Source organism: Excalfactoria chinensis, chromosome 3 (assembly GCF_039878825.1).
Source record: "Excalfactoria chinensis isolate bCotChi1 chromosome 3, bCotChi1.hap2, whole genome shotgun sequence".
Taxonomy (NCBI): Eukaryota; Metazoa; Chordata; class Aves; order Galliformes; family Phasianidae; genus Excalfactoria; species Excalfactoria chinensis.
The window spans coordinates 81,527,537-81,547,624 of NC_092827.1; the positions used below are offsets into that span (position 1 = coordinate 81,527,537).

Sequence of the window (20,088 nt, forward strand, 5' to 3'; positions counted from 1 at the left end):
TTTGTTATTCAGAATAACAGAATCTTTCTGACTAGAATGACTTACAAGAAGGTCCTTACAAGTTTCAGTGACCGATCAGTAAATGAAGCATAACATCTGTAGGACTTTGTTTAAATCCCAGATTTGTGATAGACACCTCTGTGAAAACTTATCTGATGTTCAATTTAGCTGTCAAAGTAAACAGAATCTTAAACATTTTATTAGGAAAGGAAGAGAGCAAATCTATGTAGATACTAGTCATGGTTCTTAATATATGTGCAGATGCATGTTTTCACTGTTTGAATCCTATTTAGTTCTCCTGCCCTTCAAAAAATAGCAAAATTAGAATGATTCAGAGGAAACTGTGTGGATGCTAAATCAATTTATGGCTTCAAAAGGAGAACACATAAGCTCACAAAAGAGAGGCACTAACTTAAGCATAGAAAGCTTAAAAGGAAAATGTTATAAGTATGAACTTTAATGTTGTACAATTGGTTACTGGATATATGCTTTTCTCTGCATGAGATTTGCCAGGGTGTTCTTACCTGAAAATGAGCATTTTTTGTTGGGAAATACAGTGCATGAAATTCTTTTACAGCGTTTAAAAAACACCTTTTTTCTATGCATTTTTAAATGCTTTTTTTTCTTCCTCCTGAAAAAAAATCCTAGGAGTTGTAATCTCAAACCACAAACAGAGAGAGATGAGCTCTCTTCTTCAAATAGCCATTCATACAGTGTTAAAATCCATATCATGAGACCTACCTTTTCTGCTAACAGTTCTCTGATCTTACTTGCTTGAAGACGAAATTTCATTAGCTGTGACTCCAGAGTTAAACATCTTTCCTTCCAGTTTACAGTACCTTCTGGCTCTGAAAGATCAGCCATATTTACCCTGGAAAAAGGAAGAGGGGGGGAAAAAAACAACACCTCAGATTGCATCTGTATTTAACATCTGACTTTTACAAATAAACCTACCAGTCTGTTTTATACAAATCTCAAGAACACTCACAACTACTGTGCATATACACCTCCATAAAAACATACTGAAAGTACATTAGCTTATAAACGCCCTTATCGTAAAGGGAAGACTTCTGAAATCTATGTTCATAATATTCAGGTTTACTTTAATTTGATTTCTTCAGTTATTTCAGGTCTGCAACATATTTTCTTTACCATAAGCAGTGAAATGCCAAGAATGATAACCTTATCTTACTCTATCTATCCCTTCTTGCATAGCGAGACTTGTGGAGAACTGAACTTTAGGAAAATTCTTTATATCAGTATAAGTATGAATGAATTAGCACCATGTCTGTTTTTATGCTGGATTATTGATGGGTAGATGATCCTTAAAGTGTTTTAAAATTGTTATGCTTATTCAGATTGCCTTGAATATTTAATCTCCTTGATGAGATACAAGGTTGAGCTTATGGTTCCAGATACAAAGGCATGTGAGTAAATGGTCCCTAAATGGGTCCTTCCAAGGAAAACAATATCTTAGATATTAGATCTGCAGCAGATGTAACAGACCTTAGAACATCCTGGTTCATCTGTGTTTCAAGTTCAAACCCATGCTTTTATCTACATTTAACTGCTGAGAGAATTAAGCTCCATGCCCTTTTGGACAAGCATGGCTGGAAAAATTATTCAGGATGAGGGCTGATTCGTCATGCTTTAAGTCTGAGAAGCCAAGAAAATCACCTCTCTGCAAGCAGAAGGACTGAGCTCTGTTGTATTCCTGGTATTTGCAGGCAGCTTAATAGAGTAAGAGGAGGGCTGAACTCAACCACTCAGCCCAGAGTGCTTCCTTGAGAGTGAAAGCACATAGAAAGGCAAGTAGCCTTTTCTGTGACACACTGATAGTACTTTTTGGTTCTTTCCTGAAGGTTCATTGCCATAACTAAGCAGGTGAAAAACTCTCTCAACTTTTCTTTCTTTTCCCATGCACTAATTTCTTTGTCACTTTTATTCTATATCTAAGTTAGAAGAAAAAAAAATAGGAATATTTTTCACCATAGCTGTTTGTGTGAAGGTAACTGCTCTGCTCTTTACCCTCTTTCTCTTGGTCTTGCAAGCTGTGTTTCAAGCACTGAAGTTACAACCATCCCTATTCAGGAATTCCTACTCTGGAGTTGAGGAATCCCTGTGGAACTGCTGGGATTTAAGCATGTTATTAAAACAGCTTCCTGAACTGATCCTACAACACCCAGACTCTAAACTTTAAGCACAGAAGCACTCAGTCAGTTGCAAGCCCTCTCGGTGATCAATGTCTTGTACCATTTCACCCATTACTTTCAGCTTGGACTTCCTAGTGCTGTAGGGAAACAGGTTCTTCCCCTTGTCTGGTCCCTGATCCTCCCTCCTTATATAGACTCCTCACGTGCATGGGGACACTTCAAGCAGCAGCTTCTCCTACTTTTCAGAAGGAGCAGAAGTTTCAGGCGTGGACTGGGGCAGATGGTCTGTTCTTCCAAGCAATGAAGAATGACAATTTCCTATTAGACTGTCTATGTAGGAAATACTTTTTTTTACAATGCTTTTTGATTAATGACAGCTGCACAAATCAGAGACAAACTCAGCCAACATCTGGTTAACAGTAGGAAATTTCAGTGCTTGCGGTGGCGAAAATACAAATGGATAAAGTAGGGAAAGAATTTTTGCTCTTTCATAGGGTGCAATATTACAGGGTGGAGTTAAAAATGTTTGTGTTTCAACAGACAAAACATGTGAGTGGATGGATTTCTGGCAGCGAACAACGCGTTCAGCCAAGCCGTTTCTCTTCGTCCAAGCTAATTAATATTCCACTGTATAAACACTGCAGATAAAAAGTTCGAGAATAACTCTTATTGTGGGAACTTTGTTAGAGATTATCATAATTTACTTCATACTTTCCAAAAAGCCAGCAGGTTCTGGAAATATTTACAGGCACTTAATGCACTGTTTACAATTGCGGAGTGAATGATCTTGCTTTGAATCAATGACTTCCTGTTTCTTGTTTGATTCCCCAAGGGAGGAACAAAAAAAAATGAGTTCATCCCTTTTGGCTTTAACGGAGCGCTCTGAATCAGCACTGTTAGCCTACAGTCCTCCCCTCCTTCCTGCTCCGTTCCCACTGCAGAGCCCTCCTTTCCTCTCAGTCTTCAGAAATAAAACCTTTTGAAAAGTAAACTAAAAAAGCACACTCGTTAAAGTGGTAAGTTCTAATTATGTCATCAAAAATTAATTGAGACAAGTTTGACAAGTCTGGAAAGATTAAATTTGTCTTTTTCATTATATATATATATATATTTTAAGTTTATAAACCTCTTTGCAGGCTTCAAGAAGCCAGAATGTCACATTCTCCCCCCAAAAAGGATTGAAATAATTTCCTTCTCTTTGCTGTCTGCTTGGAAATTATCAAAATACATTTCAGGGGGAAGGAGGGAACCGTGTCCCGGCTTTTTGAAGTCTGTTAAAAATTTACATATTCCTCATCACGCTGTCAGTGTTTTCCCCTGTTTTTAACACAGTGCTGCATTCTGCTCGTGTGTTCCATGTGTCCTGTCACTGCTGGACTAAGAGGGATCAGGCCTTCCTCTAGGAAGGATTTGCACAGTGTGTGTTGGCTGTGTGATGGTGAGCAGCACCGTCCTGAAACACCACAGCCCCGATGGACAGGCTGTGGCCTCCCTTCTGCCACCCAAACGCTGCACTTCCAAGTTATTTTTTGGAGCCAGAAGGTTGGGCAGGAGAAAGGAAATGGTGAGACACAAAGTGGACCTGTTTGGGAATCAAGGCAGCGTTTTCAGTTCTGTCACCGGCCAGGGCCCTTACTCACACAGAAACACTGCTAACTTTATTTTCCATTTGACTCATTTTGCATAATTCCGTGCCCAAACTGTACACTGAGCTATTTAAAACTGCCCTCAGAACCCCACGTACCAATGGTCCTCCCGCCATTCCCCCATGCTGGCATGGGGTGAACTCGTGCAAGGCAGCCAAGGCGCACTCACCACCACCCCAACATCGCCTCGTGCCCTGCTTCGGTGGCTGCACGTGTAAAGGTGCTTACACGTTTAATGAGATTCTGATAGCTGACGGCGTCGATACTTCAAGAAGACCTTAGTGTTGTATGTTTACTGGGTATTCCGCGTGCTTCTCGCTTTCCTTGCTCAGGGGTTCACAGCACTGGGACAACCGTGCACCTCCCGGCACCACCCGCCGCCCCCCGGGTCCCGCTTCGGCGTCACGGCCGTGACCTCACCGCACGTCACCCACCGCCGTGATGCCCCCCGCGGGGTCGCCCTGAGCTCCGCGCCCCCCGCCCGGCTCGCCCCGATCGGCCCCGCTCGCAAAGGGAAGGAAGGAGGCGAAGATGGGAAGCTCAAACCTGATGACCGGTTGTGGCTCGCCGCGCCGGGCGCCGTCCGGGCTGTGGGCACTGCGGGGCCGCGGCTGCCCGCCCCACCATCCCCGCGGCGAACGGCTCGGCCGCCTGAGCGACGGCCGCCACGGCCACTGAGGAGCGGGGGGCCGCCCACGGCGGGGCACCCGGGCGGGGCCTGAGCGGAGGGGCGGTGGGAGGACGGCGGCGGGAGCGCGGAGTGCGGTTCGGGCCGCGGTGTCCCCGCCAGGGGCAGGGTAGGTGCGCAAGGACTGACCGATGCGCCCAACGCGCCCCTTCCTTGGAAGGGAGCGCCTTCTTCTTCCCCGCGTCCTCATTCATTCGTTGGTGGGGATTTTCCCCTGACTTGTACTGCATCTCCAAAGAGGAGAACGCGTTAGGTAGACATCGCCGCGTGTCCCGATGTTCGCCGGCCGCAACGTCGGCATTTGCTGCTACTTACATTTCCCCTCTTTCTGGAAGGTTGTTACATACAAACCCAAGCGTTGGATCTGGGCAGTCAGTGGCTCTGGAGCTGTGATGGTAGGGATGAACGGCTCTTGCGGTGGGCTTGTGTCTATGTGTATCAGCCCCCTGTGCGCTGCTGTCGTAACAAGGGAGAATGAGCACGTGTAGGGACTGTGCTTTGGTTGGGCTTTGAGCTGGAGAGGTCTCCAGTTGTACAGGTTCTCCAGGTGCTTAAACCAATTGCAGTTCTGTTCAGTGTTCTCCTGGTGTTCATTTCACATGTACATACAGTGCTGCAGCCTCCTCGTGTACACTGCCCCTCATACTCATCTAGAAGTCACTGAAAGTGCATGTTTTTGTGACTGAAAGAAAATAAAAGGTCCTGAAAGCTCCCATATCCCATCTGGTGACCCACACGATTTCACTTTTTCCTGTTCACTTCAGCTCAGCTTCAGTTTTCCACTCTGCTGCTTAAAGCATCCAAATAACTTCACCGAAACCACTCACGTGCTGGTAGATTCCTAAGTGCCTCGGCTTTTTTAAACACTTGCCACTGAAAAATGTATTAAAAATATGTATAACTTATATGTATGACTTTTGCTTGCACAAGGGTGGACTCATGGAGAGGTATCAAACCTGAAACCAGAATGTCCAGTTTCAGGGTTTATGAGACTTCTGTGAGTACACAGGATGTGATTCTGACACGCAGCCCTATGAGCCTGCCACAACAAATGGGGCTTTTTCTGCTTCTCTATCACATGGATACTGTGATACTGTGATACTGTGATACTGTGATACTGTGATAATCACTGCAACCACTGGGTTTAGGTAGTTAAGTCTACAAGTGGAAAATGTATTCCAATAAGCACCTTGCTATTCCAAAACCTCTGATCACAAATCATCTCCTGTCAGATCATTTATACCTGGATTTTTAGAAGGATTTCATGTATTTTAAACTTTCAGTCGTACAAAAAGATCCCGGAGTGCTGTTTGTATTAGTTGTCATGCAAAAAATAATAAGTGAATGGATGATCTTCAGCTACCGTTGTAATTCAGTGAAAAGTATCACTTAGTCTTTCCAGAAAGAAGGCAGCTTTAAAGGTTTTATTGAAGTGGATGAGGGACAGAAGAAAGATAATTCCTGTTCAGTTCACATTATCACCATGACATATCCTAAAGTGTTGCTCTTTGAAGGCTACGGCTTGTCTTTCAGGGACAGGAAAATAGCATCTGACATAAACGAGCTGTAACGCTTGTGCTTTGGTACCTCTGAGTGGAACAATCTGTACTCATTTCGATTACTGGTAAAGGTTCCCCCCCCCCCCCCCCCCCCCCTTTTTTTTTTTTTAACTAAGAAAAACCCAGCTTTTGATAAAGTCTGTAGTTTGCCTTTGAAAGCTTAACCTCTTTTTAATTGTTTGGCGCCACGGAGTGGTAAAACGTTGTATTGCTCCGAATTACATCTTGTTGCCAAGCTCACGGTCTTCCTTGTAAAGAGGCTCTCCGTGTAAACCGTTCTGCTCACCGGAGACAGGCGTACAGACCCTGAGCTCCAGGAGGCCAACATTTACAGCTTCCAAATTTTTCAGCAGTTGTAGGTCAGAATGTTTCCTTTGCGAGGAATCAACTTTGTAGGCGTCGATTTGCTGCAACTATGATGTTTCTAAACACAACGCTGTAATGTTTGTAAACATAAACCTCATGTTTATAACCACAAATCCAGCACAGAGGAAACATCTGATGAATTGCAGAGATGGGCTCAGCCTTCCCAGCAAATGCAGCCCAGTGTCCTGCCTTTCCCAGCCTGTGCCTGAGGAAATGAGGTGTCACTTCCCAGGGCGCTGCCCCCACCTCCTTGTGATTTAGGGACATTTTAAGTTGCTGGGAGTTTGTTGTTGTCCTTCCATGACACAGTGCAGCTGCTTTTGGACAGGTGTAATTTTTCAAGAAGCAGAGCTTCACAGAACAACAAACTCTGTGGTTTAAGTCATTCATTTTATTTTGGATGTGCCACCTGCTTGTTTTGTTAGATGCACAGCAGGGCACAGGCACCATGAATTCAGTGGCCTGTAGCTCCGTACCAGCAGAAACAGAAATTATGGGGTGATGCTTTTCCAAAGTAGCTGAGCTGGATAACCCACGCCTGGCTGGCTGCTCGTGATACAGCACATTTGGAGCTGTAACAGCATCCACGACATACAGCGTAGTTTTGTGTGGTGGTGTGTGAGTGAGTTCTAAGTGATTTTGGGATACAGGAAACTTGGTGCTGTTGGGGATCAGAGCAAGTGAAGTGTGTGACTCTTATGTGCTACTCTTTGCTTTCTTGAGATGACTCTGCTTTGCACTGTAGTACCAAAGCCCTTCTAGGAGGCAGGAAGCAGCTGACAGTTGTCTCTGTGGGGACAACCTCGTTTTCTAGGCTCAGTTCAGTGACTGAGCAAAGCGGGCAGATGGTCTTGTATTAAGATCCAGCTGACATACCTTCAAGAAACAGGTAGATGTGGGCATGGTGCCGATGGGCTGACAGTTGGACTGAATTTTACAGGTCTTTTCCAACCTTAATGATTCTATGATTCTAAGAGATGCCAACTGGATGAATAGAAAACGTGCAGGTCCTGAAGTGAAGGAACCGCAGATGTAGCGAAGATGGTCAGAAACGCCGCATCCACTGAAATGAGGATGCAGCTGTTGGACTGAGCGGGGAGGCTGACCCGCAGGGGATGCCCCTTAGGCGCCTGCACGGCTCGGTGCCAAGCAACGGGGCCAGCTTCCTACAGCACCAAGGCAGGGAGGAAATCACCGAGCCGTGGGAGATGCCCAAATCATTTCCCACGCGTATAGATACAGCAGAACTTCCGGTGCCGCACGTTTCTGCCCCGCTCCCCCCGCCAGCGCGAGCGGGAACAGGCCGCGGGGCCGAGCCCTGGGGCGGGGAGCGCCCGGCCCGGCGCAGGCGGCACGTGGTGCGGCGGAGCCGGGAAGGGAAGAGGAGCTGCGCAGCTGGACGAGCCTCTCCCGGCTGGGTAAGGGCTCGGGGCGGGCACGGCCTGCCGTCGTTTCGCTTTCTCCCGCTCTCTCGCTCCGCTGCGCCGATGTCTCCATGGCCGCGGCGCCGGACCTTCTGCAGCAATGGAGGTACCGCCGCCCGGCCCGACCGCTCCGCAGGCCCTGCCGCTCACCGGGCTGTGCTGGAGCGGCACCGCGGTGAGGCGCGGCTTATTCTGTAGGCCGCCGTGGTCGGCGAGCGCGCCGTGTCTTCGCAGGGCAGCACGCGGCCCGCTGCGTGTACGCCTCTAGTACCGCGGGGCGAGCGGCGGCCCCGCAGCGCTGCACGGAGGGGAGGCACCTCCGGGAGTTGCACCGCGCTGCGCCGAGCGGCTGAGGGGCTCTCCGTGCTGGGTGGTCCTCAGAAGCAACCTGGACGTCGGCCTGAACAGCGCTGCTCCAGCAGGGGCTGCAGCTGAGGGGATTCCTGCCGGCCCTGTCGCTCTGTGGGAACGAGCTCCTCAGTGAAGCTGCAGCATACGTTTACTTTCTGTTTACTTTTCTGTCCCTCCTTAAAATAAGGAGGGGGAACAGATTCCTACTCGTAACACCTGTTGTAGCGTGCAAAGAACTGTCTGGTCTGCTTTTAAGAACCTAAAGTGCTTCACTGCATGGTCCTAACCTTACATTGCTACCATTAAATTAGTTTGATCAAGTAGCATACAGCAGAGCAGCTGGTGTTTTGTGGTATCGTTTGTGTGCCCTTGCGTGGTGATGCTCTCAGAGTGTTTAAGGGACACACCACAGGCTGCATAACCGGTGCAGTAAAATTACCACTGAGGGCATCTGTGGTTCGTTCAGCAAACTTGAACTTGTGTTTTCTGTTTTCCTCTTCATGCCATGAAGTTGTGGCAAATTTTGGGCTGAATAATTGGAATGGTTCAAAATATAGAAAAGAGAGCTGTGATCTTGCAAAAGAGATTGCATATATAATATGGTAAGCTTTATTCTGTGAAAAGACCTCTGTGTTCATAATTATGCTTTTTAAATGATGCGTTTTGCTGGGTTTTTATTTGTATGTTTGTCTTTGGAGCAGGTGTCCCTCAATCAGCTAAAATGGTTTTGAAGAAGAAGAAGGAAATTTGGGTTGATGCGTTCTCTCTTGATTGCCAGCAGCTTGAGAAACTTCAGGGTAAGCTTGTATTCCTCACACTAAACTTGTACAATTCCTTTTTCTATCAGAATGTGAGTCACTACTGATATTGCTGTTTAGATTTCTTTTGTTTGTGATGTTTTAGTTTTGTGCACTTTTGTTCTTTTTTTCTTGTTGTTGTTGCTGTCTTTGGTGTTAGAATGCCTTCTGTGTGATCCCTCTCGCAGGCCTGTAATTCAGGGCTGCCTGAAGTACTAGCCTTTAATATGTAGGATAATGCAGAATTGCAACAAATCATGGAATGGTTGAGGTTGTTAGGGACTTGTAGAGGTCACATTGAGAGTCTTTTCACAACCTTTGTATTTTCTGTAGTTAACCTGATTTAAAGATGCTGTTAAGACGCTCTTTTATGCTGCACTGCTTTTTGCTTGAGGTAAACTTCCACTGGTATTAAAAAATAGACAAAACTGAATAACACAGGAGCTGAATGCTTAAGTTTCTGTGAGTTCTTATTTCTCGGCCTTACAGTTGAGAAGAAATGAACTGTCAGACCTGAGATCATCTATCTAATCTAGTGTTTCTTGTCAGTAGGGAAGATCAAACTTTCTTTTGAGGTACCTGCAGCAGGCAGGTAGGAGGTAGTCCTGGAACAGGCTGGTTTCATTTTGAGTTTAGCCCGAGCTGTGGTCCTGGGCAGTCAGCACTAGGTAGCCCTGCTTTTGAGCAGGGAGGTTGAAGCAGATGACCTCTGGAGATCCCCTCCAGCCACAACAGTTCTGTGATGATCATCTTTGTATTCAGGTTGAGGCCTACTATTCCTTCGCAGAGGAGCTAGTGATTGCTTATTATACGTTGCGTTTTCTTTGTGTGGTTCATTATAATTCCTTTTTAAAAAGAGACTTTTCTCCCAAATGTAGGGTTTTCAAAGGCTGAAGAACAAAATCTGGCCTCTCTGCTTCTGCACTGTGCACAACTGAGCAATGGCATCCAGCAGATCCAGTGTATTAAACAAGTAAGGTTTCACTGGTGTTAGTGTGGCGTCTTGGAAGTGGTGATGTATTGTGTGCACTGCTAGTGGGAGATATACTTCTGAAATAGTCTCTAACCTTTTAAGTGCCCCTGTGAAATGGTAAAATGCAGCTGTTAATCCTGAATATGCTTTGTGAAAATGTAGTTCTAATATAAATTGGTGGAGGCTGTGGTTACTGAGAGATTAATGGAAGGCAAGTGATAACAAATTCTGAGTTTGTGTTTGTGTATTTTTGCTAGCAGAGGTGTTCTTGGAGTGTATTTGACACCTGAATCTGAACAGGGTATGCTAAAGAAGGGACATATATATTACATCATATACCCAAATGAGAGGGAATTCCACCTTTTTTAATGATGAGGACAAGTGCAGTTTGTTTTACTGATCAAGCGTTATTTGTTTATAGATTACACCTTTGGTAAAGACAATGGATCAAAGCTCTACGTGTGATCACATGCTTAAAGCTTGTTTGGAGATCTTGGGAGAGATATACTTTTCACTGGATGTGAAGAATCCCCTGAAAAAAGTATTAGCAAGGTAAAGAATTGTGGTATTACTGTAATCCTTTTTCTTTACTTGAAAGACAGCGGAGTGTGTAATTAACACTTTGAATTTTAAAATTTAGCAGAATAGAAATGTAAAAGAATATCAACTTTGATAACAAAGAGAAGATGGTTCAGCGGAATCCTGAATGAACAGTATTTTTTCATGCCTATTTTTATTGTGATTAGTTTTCTGTCCCTAGTGGAAAACTAGCTGCATACTTCTCTTTATTGCTTTTTTTTTTTTTTTTTTTCCCCCTATACTGTATAGCAAAACGTATCTAAGATCAGTGTCTCTGTGTCTTTTGGAAGCGTTACTTAGTAAACAGACTTTGGAAAGTATGAGATGGGCTGCGCAGAAAACAATGCCTTAGAGTTGTTGGATATGTGACTAAAGGGAGGCTTACTTCAGCTTTTAAGCAAGAATGTGAAGGAGTTCCTAGGTTTAGGTGGAGATAAGGTGGGGAAGAAAAGAGGTTATGCACATAAATGACATGTTTTCTTAGGAGACTGTAAAGTGTTAGTGGATCTGGATACAACTTAAGTGTTGTGTATCTTTTAAAGATAAATGTTCATATAGATGATGAGGATTGTGGACACTTGGTTTAGGAATCTAGGTATAGAGTATTAGAATGTATGTTAAATTACATTCCACGTACAGAAATAATCTAAACCTTGCATAGACATTACGTTAAAGGTACAAGTGCAAGCTGTCCTAGTTTTTTGCTGACTTGACTCATTAAAATAATTTCTGAAGGAAATCTTGAAAAATGTCAGTTGGTAAGAAAAATAAAGAATAGATTTAATATCGTTTCTGTATTCCACGGGGAATACAGAAAGTCATGTCTGGGCATTCTTAGATCTTTTTCCTTTTTATCTTGAATACTAAAGGTGTAGTTTCCTTACATTGGAACCAGAAGGGTGGCAGTAGTAAACATGCTAGTAATTCCTGTGAAATTTTAACTTAATTTTTGTTGGCTTTAAAAAAAAAAAATGGTTGTAGGCCTCAATTGTACAAAGTGACAGCTGTAATGTATCCTTGTGTTTACTGAAACTCTGAGATCTGGTGCTGGAAGCAACATGTATATATTAAGGGAGATAGAGCTGACATCGTCTTTAGTCAGCTGTGGATTAATACCTCAGTGTGAGGTAGCTGATCATTCTGTTTCTTACTGTTGTAGTTCACTGAATGGTCTTCCTGAACGGTTTATGACATTAGCTGTGCAAAGCTTTGTGTGCTGCCTTAGGGAAGAACTGAAAACCACAGATGTATATTTGTACAGAAAAGTACTGGACAACCTTGCTTCTTGTATGGAAGACTTCAGCTTAGGTATGATGTATATATCAAATATACTGTTCTAACTTGCTCAGCATTGTTTCGTGTCTTGGTGCAGCACATAGATAAAGATGTAAACATCATTATTAAGTAAAAAAAAAATGTTAAAGTATATTTTCTTTCCTCTAGGTAGAGCAAGTATTACGAATCTGCTTGAAGAAGGTAAAGTTATGTTTATTAAAATAATTTTCACTTTAGATTATTGAGGGAAGGTTGTGTGTGAAGTATTTGTGGCGGACATAAATATCTGATTTCCCCATGATTCATTTTTAGTGACAAGTACTTTTATATGGTACATTTGTCAAGGATTTCCCCTTGATTTGTACCTCTAATTTCCAGGAGCTGATCTTGCTTTACTGAGCATCCTCATATACAAATCTGAAAGGGAAGCAATGGGTGATCTTAAGGATCTGTTGCAGTCATTACTTATTTACATGAAGTAGCCACTGTCTTATGCCTTGTCATGAAGTTAAATAGGATTGCACTGAAGTGTTAATATCTGGTCTTGACTATAGCAGGCCCTGATCTGCTGATGAACTTATTAATGAATCACATCAATTCAGTCCCATACTGTCTGTCTGTAAACTATAGCTTAACATACCATGACCTAGTGTGGAAGTTCATAGCTTCCCATGGACCTTTTATTGCTGCTCTGTCTTTGGCTCTTGGGAATTTTGCCTTTTCACTGAGGAGCTCTGACTCTGGATTAGACAACATGGGTTGGAAACTCTAATTTTGTTCTGGTTTGTTATAAACCGGTGTGAGATTTTGTTATAGTGTTATTTCTTTGTGACTGCACTGAATTTTCAGTTCAGTTTGTTTATAGAGTGGAAGAAACTCCATATACTGATAACTTTTTGTTGTGTTTGTGCATACTCTGTATGTGTAATTGCTTTGCTCTTTTAAATAAATTATTAAATTTTCTTTTTTGGATAAGTTTATTACATAATTATTTTCATTAGTTCTTCAGTTTCTGCAGAAGTCACTACATGATATACAGGAAGAAAACAGGCAAGTGAATTCAATATAAGCTGTTTCATCTGTTTTCATTTCACTCTTGCATGATAATTTAATGTGGAATATCACTTTGATAGCCATGCGCTGATGACAGATGGGAATGTTAGTTTACACTGATATATATATTAAATAAAAAAGCTGCTGATGAGTTTCTTTTCTTTTGTGGCAATATGATGGTATATGAGTGGAAAGAAACAAAATTAAAGGTGTTAGTCTTTAAGGCACTGATACTGCGTTGGAGCTACTACTTGTAAGGGAGGCCTTTGAGTCGTGGTTTTGCTATATGAATTGTGACTGAACACTGTAATTAATAAAAACACTTATTCAAATTCAGGTGGAGTAATTCCCTTCTACTTTTCATGAGTGTTTAATTCAGCACTGATATGCTGTTTGTCATGGCAGTCATCATTTAGAATCTTGACATCTTCCAGCTTGACATAAAGTGAAGCCCCCTTACTGTGGTCTTTTACCATGTGCCTAGAGGATAAGAGTGCTTAATAGAGTGTTTTGTATGTTACAAGTTTACATGTTGTCTGTCTTCACATTAGAAGAATGCTGAGTGATAGAATTATTGTCTGAGCATGAGGGAACTCTGATATAATAAGAAGCGACCAGCTCTGTATTCTGTCTGTCTTTAGTTTCTGCTCTGTTCAGACACAGTCAGATGAATGAAAGCTTGTCATGGGAACCTACAGAAACTGCAGCAGAGTTTGTCACTGTGTTTGTTTTCATTTTAAAACTTTGTCCTCGAGTCTGTTTCTTGTTTTCTGCTAGTTACATATCTGGTCAACTCAATAAGTTTGTTTCTACCATGAATTCAGTTTGAAGTTGATGGAATGTGAGTTTCCGGGAATGGTAATGGTTGATTTTTCTTTTCATCTTTGTGAGCATATTGTCGTACCTTTATTTTCCCCTCCCAGAAGTAATAATGGAAATCGGATTGTTCAGACTCGGTTGATGCATGATTTATTGATGGCCATTAAAGTTTCAATGATGCTTGTACAGAAGTTGCAAGAAAATATTCAGGGAAGTCTTTGGAAAAATCATGAGTCTTTTGTTTGGCAAAGTATGTGTAACTTATTGAAAACCTCCACAGACTTCCTTACAGATGGTAAGTTTAGTAACATTCAAAGACAGGTATTTTCATTTTATCAGCCTTGTCCTTTTTGCAGTAACCACAACTTGTATGTGGCTGTCTTGTATAGCTTGATTGGAGGCTGAATTGTCAAGATTAATGGGAATGGGGAGCAGTAGTAGGACTTTCTGTGAGCTATGACCTGTAGATCATAATGTATTTCTGTATGAATTATGCAGTCAGATCTGTTAATTAGCACACTGTAAATAATCAGGTTTGCTTCTTATACAGATATGTGGGTTTTGTATTAGAAATTTCTATAAATGTCATCAGGCTGTGCTACGGTTCTTTTTTCTTACCAGGCAACACTGTATTTTCTGTCTGTTGAATGTAAGTCTTGGAAAATTCAATGCCAACAGTACAGCTCTGATACGCAGTTTTGCCACATGATATTTACTTCACTTTTAAATAAAATACTTTTCTCTGCCGTGTAGAAACTCTCCTGCAGACTGTTCAGACTACCTCAGGACTGGCCTTTATTCTGTTCACTAAAGCTATGTATGAGCCAGCTGAAGAATTACCTTCCTTGGTAAGTATGTATCTTCTCTAAAGGTAATGTCATTAATCAGTCCTCCCAGTGTTCTTTTAGAGGCTTTTCTAATTCAGATAGCAGGACTTGCCAACGTCTGTGTTGGCCTTTTGGAATTAAATCATTTATTCTTTATATGTATCAAATAGTGATATAAGGTTTTTGAATTTGTAAGAAAAACATGCAAATAATCTTATGTATGGAGTATTTTTTTTCTCCTGTGCCAAGACCCTGTAGTAGGTTTGATTTTGCTCTTACAGATCAGTGACTTGCTGTGTGGATCAAGGAAACTTGCAGGTGTGCCAGCGTGGTTTGTGAATAACTGTGGGGCTCTGCACACAGAGCAGCTTTCTGACTCCGTCCTTCTCTTCCTATGCCATGGAGCACTGGCTATGTTGGATTGGAAGAGTGGCTGCATGGGTGAAAATGGAGAGAAACTATTACTAGATATCGCCTCAGTCTTGTTGTCTCTGAGTTCTGAGTAAGCCAAGCCTGCAATTTGATTTTTATTGTTTTGTGCTTTTTGGGTGGTGGTTTATGTTTGTACTTGCTTTTTTGAAGATGCTGTAATTCTAGATATCCTCAGCATTTCCAATTTAATTAATTTAGTTTTATTTGCAAATCATATCACCTTTTAAAGTATATTCAGGATAATTCTATACATTTCAAAAAACAAGGGCTGCTCCTAAACTAATTCCTCCCGTTATTATGTTGGCCCGTGACATCAGAAGTGGATGTTGTTGGTATGGCAGTTGAGGTTAAATCTTCCTGCCAGTGTTCTGTTAGATTTTGCCACATGGCAGATGGCAGCAGAGAGGCAGTCTGACAAAATGTGTATGTATGAAGCAAAGGTGTGTCACCGAATTCCTCCATGTGGAAAATATTGCACCCATTGACTTCATCGATGCTTGCTGAGCATTTATGGAGACCAAACAGTGGATGTGAGCACCTTGTCCTGGAGGTCAATTTTATGATTTTCTTTTTGATATGCAATTCTCATTTTATTTACTATTGATTTATTTTTTTAAGACAATGAAAACTTTTCCTGAAGTGTTTAAGAAGCATGCAGTAACATATTTCATAACATTACTGGCATACAGAGGTTCAGTTCTGTTCTCAGTTATAAAATAGCTGTTGTAATGGCTTGTCAACCTATCTAGGTGGTTTTAGCTGTGACCAGTTAACAGCATATCAGGTGACTGAGTGCACAGTTTGATGCATCCAAAACCTTTTTACATTACTTTTTTTTTTCTTCAACGAATGGGTAGTGTTTCCTTATCTATTTTAGTGTGAGGTAAACTAGTGTGATGAATAGTTATTTTGAAACAGAATTTATGTATTTATTTTCAATGCAGGTGACAAATGATGTTTATGAACTGTGTTTGTTTGTTCTTTTGAAAAGGTTAAAAGAATCCAGCATGGCAACGTCTTTGTCTCGAATCCTTGCTATTTGGACTAATTCAGCACTAGCTGCCCTTACTTCAGACTCACCAAATCTAAAACTGAAACTTAATGGGAATTCAGATGTGGTTGGGAAGCTGCTGGAATACGTTTACACACACTGGGAACACCCTCTAGATGCTGTTAGACATCAAAGCAAGCTGATATTCAGGAATCTTCTTCGGATACACCGGACCATCATTACTGGATCTGATGAAAAATCAGACCCCTTCTTTGCAAGGCTAACCAAGCGGTTACTGAGTTTGGAATGGCACGTGAAAGGGAAATATACTTCTCTTGCCTGTCTTGTGGAGTGTCTGGGCACTGAAAATATACTGCAGTTGGACAGATCAATTCCAGTACAAATATTGAATGTGATGAATGATCAGTCTCTTGCACCCTATGCTAGTGATCTTTTGGAAACCATGTTTACAAATCACAAAGTCCAGTTTACTTCAAGTTCTCAGAAGAGTACTTGGATTGACCAGTGGCATGATGTCTGGGTTTCTCCTCTTCTTCTAATACTGTGTGAAGGGAACCATGACCAAACTACATATATAATAGATTACTATTTACCAAAGTTACTCAGATGTAGCCCTGACAGTCTGAGCTACATGATTAGGATTCTTCAGGCTTCTGCAGATGCTAATCTTGGTAAGAAAATAAATACGATATCTGTAATTATAATGATTAAAAAAAAAAAAAAAATCTTGAAAAAGTGGTTTTCAATTCCTGTTAAAAACAGTTCTGGATGGTTGTTTATTGCTGCCAGTGTTTCATGGTGGGATCTATAATAATCTTGAGTATCTTCATGCTGTGAGCAGAACAGTCCATGTTCTAGGTGTGTGTTCTTTACTCTTCACTTTACCAAGTTTTGTTAAGTATCAATATTTTTTTTTCCCTATTTTTCTGTTCTTTTTTTATTTCTTGTACAGGCTTGTCCAATAGCGGGGCTTTAGGGATAATTTTTTGTTGCAAATGTATGGATATGAGATTTATGATTTATTTATTTATTTTTAGTTTTTGTTGTAGTTGAGTGTAATTCTCAGTGGCTTTTGAGACATCACAAAGTCCTTTTTCTATATGATTTATTAGTAGAGAGGCTTTTGGATTCTAGGCAGTTTAGAATGAATTTGAATCTATGACAGACTGTCCTCTGGACTTCCTTGATTTATAGAGAAAAAGAGGAGATAGGTTAATGAGTTGGTAGTATGTGGAGTTTTTGGCAAGCTCTGCAGTTATTGCTTTATTTAAGGTGTTAATTAGACTGTAATTATGACTGTATTTCATTTTCTTTAGGCTCTTGGAGTACCAGAGGAGCTCTTGGAGCCCTGATGGCATGCCTAAGAACAGCCAGGGCTCATGGACATCTGGAGCTTTCAAATATTATGAGCAGTGGTCTTGTATCTACTGAATCTATAAAACAGGGTCTAGTCCATCAGCACAATCAGGTAGAGGGACAATTATTTCTTTTAAGTCTTTAGTCATAGGATGATTTGCTTGGAAAATTGGAGGAATTGTTTAGATCATAAGTTCTGTGTCAGTATTCTTTTAAAACAAAGCTACCATAGTCATAGGTGTTTATAACTCTTTTGTATTTGACATTTAAATATCTTTCAGGTTTGCATAGATGCTTTAGGTTTGCTTTGCGAAACTCATCGTAGCACAGAAATTGTGTCTGTGGAAGAAATGCAACTGATTTTATTTTTCATTACGTACAACTTGAACAACCAGTCTCCTTCAGTAAGGCAGCAGATATGTTCTTTGCTGAGAAAGGTAAGCAAAACGTTTAATGTGCTTATTGCTTTAATTGTATATCATTTCCCTATTTTTATTTTTTTTTTTCTATGTTAGAAAGTTGCTTAAATGAAAGAGGAAGCTTCAAGATAGATCTGATTTGTATGTATTGTGCAACAGAATGACAGACAAGGATAACTGAAGAAATTAAGCGATAGACACAATAACTAATGGTGAATGGTAATGTAGTAGGAGAATGTGGATAGGATGAGGAAAGCGTACATATACAATGAGTGTGTTGGATGGGAGAAGGATGGAAGAGGCTTAGCAGAAACAAGAGAAGCCCAACTCTATTCTTACTTGCCTGAAGTGGACTGAGAAATATGAGCTGTAAAATTTGTGTTGGAAGAAATGGAATAGAAAGGGAGAGAGTAGTCCTGAGGGTAGTTACACTATAAAAACCTATGCATGTTAATTGAGGTTTTTTTATACAGGAGCTTATGTTCCATGGAAAATGTGGAGGTGGGAGAAGAAGGGTGGGTGTAAACTCAAGGATGATGGAAATAGGTGCTGGAGGTGTAAAGGGGTGGAAGGAGTGTGAAATGGGGAACAAAAAGCCTTGTTTTTCATGCGAAGGATCATGTGTTGTGCTACACATGAGCTTTTTTTTTTTTTTTTTTTTTTTTTTTTTTAATTGCAAATAATAAGATCTATAAATTGAGCTGAAAATCTCAGTAGCTCATATTTAACTGTAAATGACTCTTGTCTTTGCTGTGTTTTGATTTTGTTCTTAAAGTTATTTTGTAGAATACGAGAAAGTTCTCAGGTGCTTTATAAATTGGAGCAAAATAAAGCCAAACAGGAATTACTTGAAGACTCGCCTAAAAGGAATCCTCTGGGGATTTTGCAGAAATATAGAGTAAGTAAATATAAATTATGTTAGTTTGCTAGAGATGTAAAAGACAAAAAGAGATGGGAAGGCATTTCTGTAAGTTGGTTAACTGTTCTTGAAAGCACCTCTGGGTATGTTGTCACGTCTGTATTAGAAAGCACTGTGGTATAGAAGGATTCAGTCATTTAAAGTACAACAGTACTAATGCTACTTGTGCAAGTTAATTTTGATTAAATGTAGTGTTTTGTCATGAACTGAGGGCTTCTCAGTATTTGGAGAGTATCTTTTGAACTTCATTTTGTCACAAAGCAAAACAGACTTTCTGAGGGATTGCTAGGTGACCTGAGACAGCAGCAGGTGGGGAATGACTGCATTTTAAGTTTTGATACAGTCATGATCTCTTTGTGGGAGCGGGGATGGGGAGCTCTTTAAGAAAACTAAAACTAAAGATCTTCCTACCTTTGTGTGCTCTGGGAAATAAGAAATTTGTCAGTACTACAAAGGTGGGCCTCTCATTCCTCCAAAAGGATCTGGAAGGTCATGGTTTTGTTGTGTAACACAGCACAATGTCCTAAATCCTATTACTCAAACTTCTGTTTGTGGGGCAGTGAATAAACTGTTGTAAAATCTCTCATTTGATCTTTAGGATTTCATGTCATCTTTATGTGACAGACTTTTTGAAGCATTGTTTCCTGGTTCGTCGCACCCAACCAGATTTTCTGCCCTTAGTATTTTAGGATCAGTAGCTGAAATATTTTCTCTTCCAAAAGGTGAGAGACTGCTTTCTATTTATAAATAAATTTCAATTTATGAGATGTGGTGATGGGAGGTATTGAAGATTCTTTTAAGAGAGCTGGTTAATTTCTGTCAAGGTAAAATATTTAGAAAGTACCATAGAAGTTAAGTACGTTGCCACTTTCATTTTATCTGAAGAAAGTATGGTGCATTTTAATAGCTAATGGAACTTTGAAGTAAATATAAATGCCTATAACCTGTTGAATATCTTTTTTTAAATAGGGATTTTCTGGAAAGACCTTAATTATTTAATATTATTTAATAACTTCACGTCCTTTACCTCTTTTAATTTGTTAATACTGTGTTATTTAAAATACTGAGACTGTGAAAACTGTTAATTGGAAAAAAAAAATTGTATGTCCTTTGGATATATTGTATTCTAAATAAGCAATATTTAAATAAGGACAGTTGATGATCTGCTGCCGCTGTTACTTCTACACTGTTACAGCAACCTCAGTTGAAGAAATACTGCTTAGAGCCTTGGTGTATTGGTAGTTTTCCTAGATCTTGTCTCTGGGTCATATGATCAACATTAAAGCCAATTTTTGGCATTCAGTTGCTGTTTAAAGGAATGAGACATCTAAAACTTGATGTGGAGAGGAAGCGAACTTCTTGGTTGATCTTCTTTTCTTAAAGCCTGCTGTAAATCATTATTATGCTAATTTTATTGTTATGAGTTTGTAGCACACTTGT

The 20,088-nt window shown here is 40.9% G+C and overlaps 2 protein-coding genes across 2 annotated transcripts in view; one reads left to right on the plus strand and one right to left on the minus strand.

The window, feature by feature from the left end:
• PLEKHH2 (pleckstrin homology, MyTH4 and FERM domain containing H2) overlaps nt 1-4,425 on the minus strand; it is a 48,517-nt gene extending 44,092 nt beyond the window's left edge. The window contains exons 1-2 of the mRNA XM_072332244.1: nt 4,346-4,425; nt 742-871 (exon numbers count right to left, since the gene is read on the minus strand). Of these exons, the coding sequence (XP_072188345.1) occupies nt 742-864 (123 nt within the window). The 5' untranslated portion in view covers nt 865-871; nt 4,346-4,425. The remainder of the gene's footprint in view (nt 1-741; nt 872-4,345) is intronic.
• A 3,334-nt stretch (nt 4,426-7,759) lies between these two features.
• Nucleotides 7,760-20,088, plus strand: part of THADA (THADA armadillo repeat containing) — a 148,406-nt gene continuing 136,077 nt past the window's right edge. Inside the window, exons 1-15 of the mRNA XM_072333041.1 lie at nt 7,760-7,830; nt 8,889-8,984; nt 9,863-9,957; nt 10,379-10,509; nt 11,696-11,844; nt 11,980-12,012; nt 12,813-12,861; nt 13,788-13,978; nt 14,437-14,531; nt 14,792-15,012; nt 15,934-16,625; nt 17,271-17,422; nt 17,592-17,747; nt 18,505-18,627; nt 19,247-19,370. Coding sequence (XP_072189142.1) covers nt 8,909-8,984; nt 9,863-9,957; nt 10,379-10,509; nt 11,696-11,844; nt 11,980-12,012; nt 12,813-12,861; nt 13,788-13,978; nt 14,437-14,531; nt 14,792-15,012; nt 15,934-16,625; nt 17,271-17,422; nt 17,592-17,747; nt 18,505-18,627; nt 19,247-19,370 — 2,287 coding nt within the window. The 5' untranslated portion in view covers nt 7,760-7,830; nt 8,889-8,908. The remainder of the gene's footprint in view (nt 7,831-8,888; nt 8,985-9,862; nt 9,958-10,378; nt 10,510-11,695; nt 11,845-11,979; nt 12,013-12,812; nt 12,862-13,787; nt 13,979-14,436; nt 14,532-14,791; nt 15,013-15,933; nt 16,626-17,270; nt 17,423-17,591; nt 17,748-18,504; nt 18,628-19,246; nt 19,371-20,088) is intronic.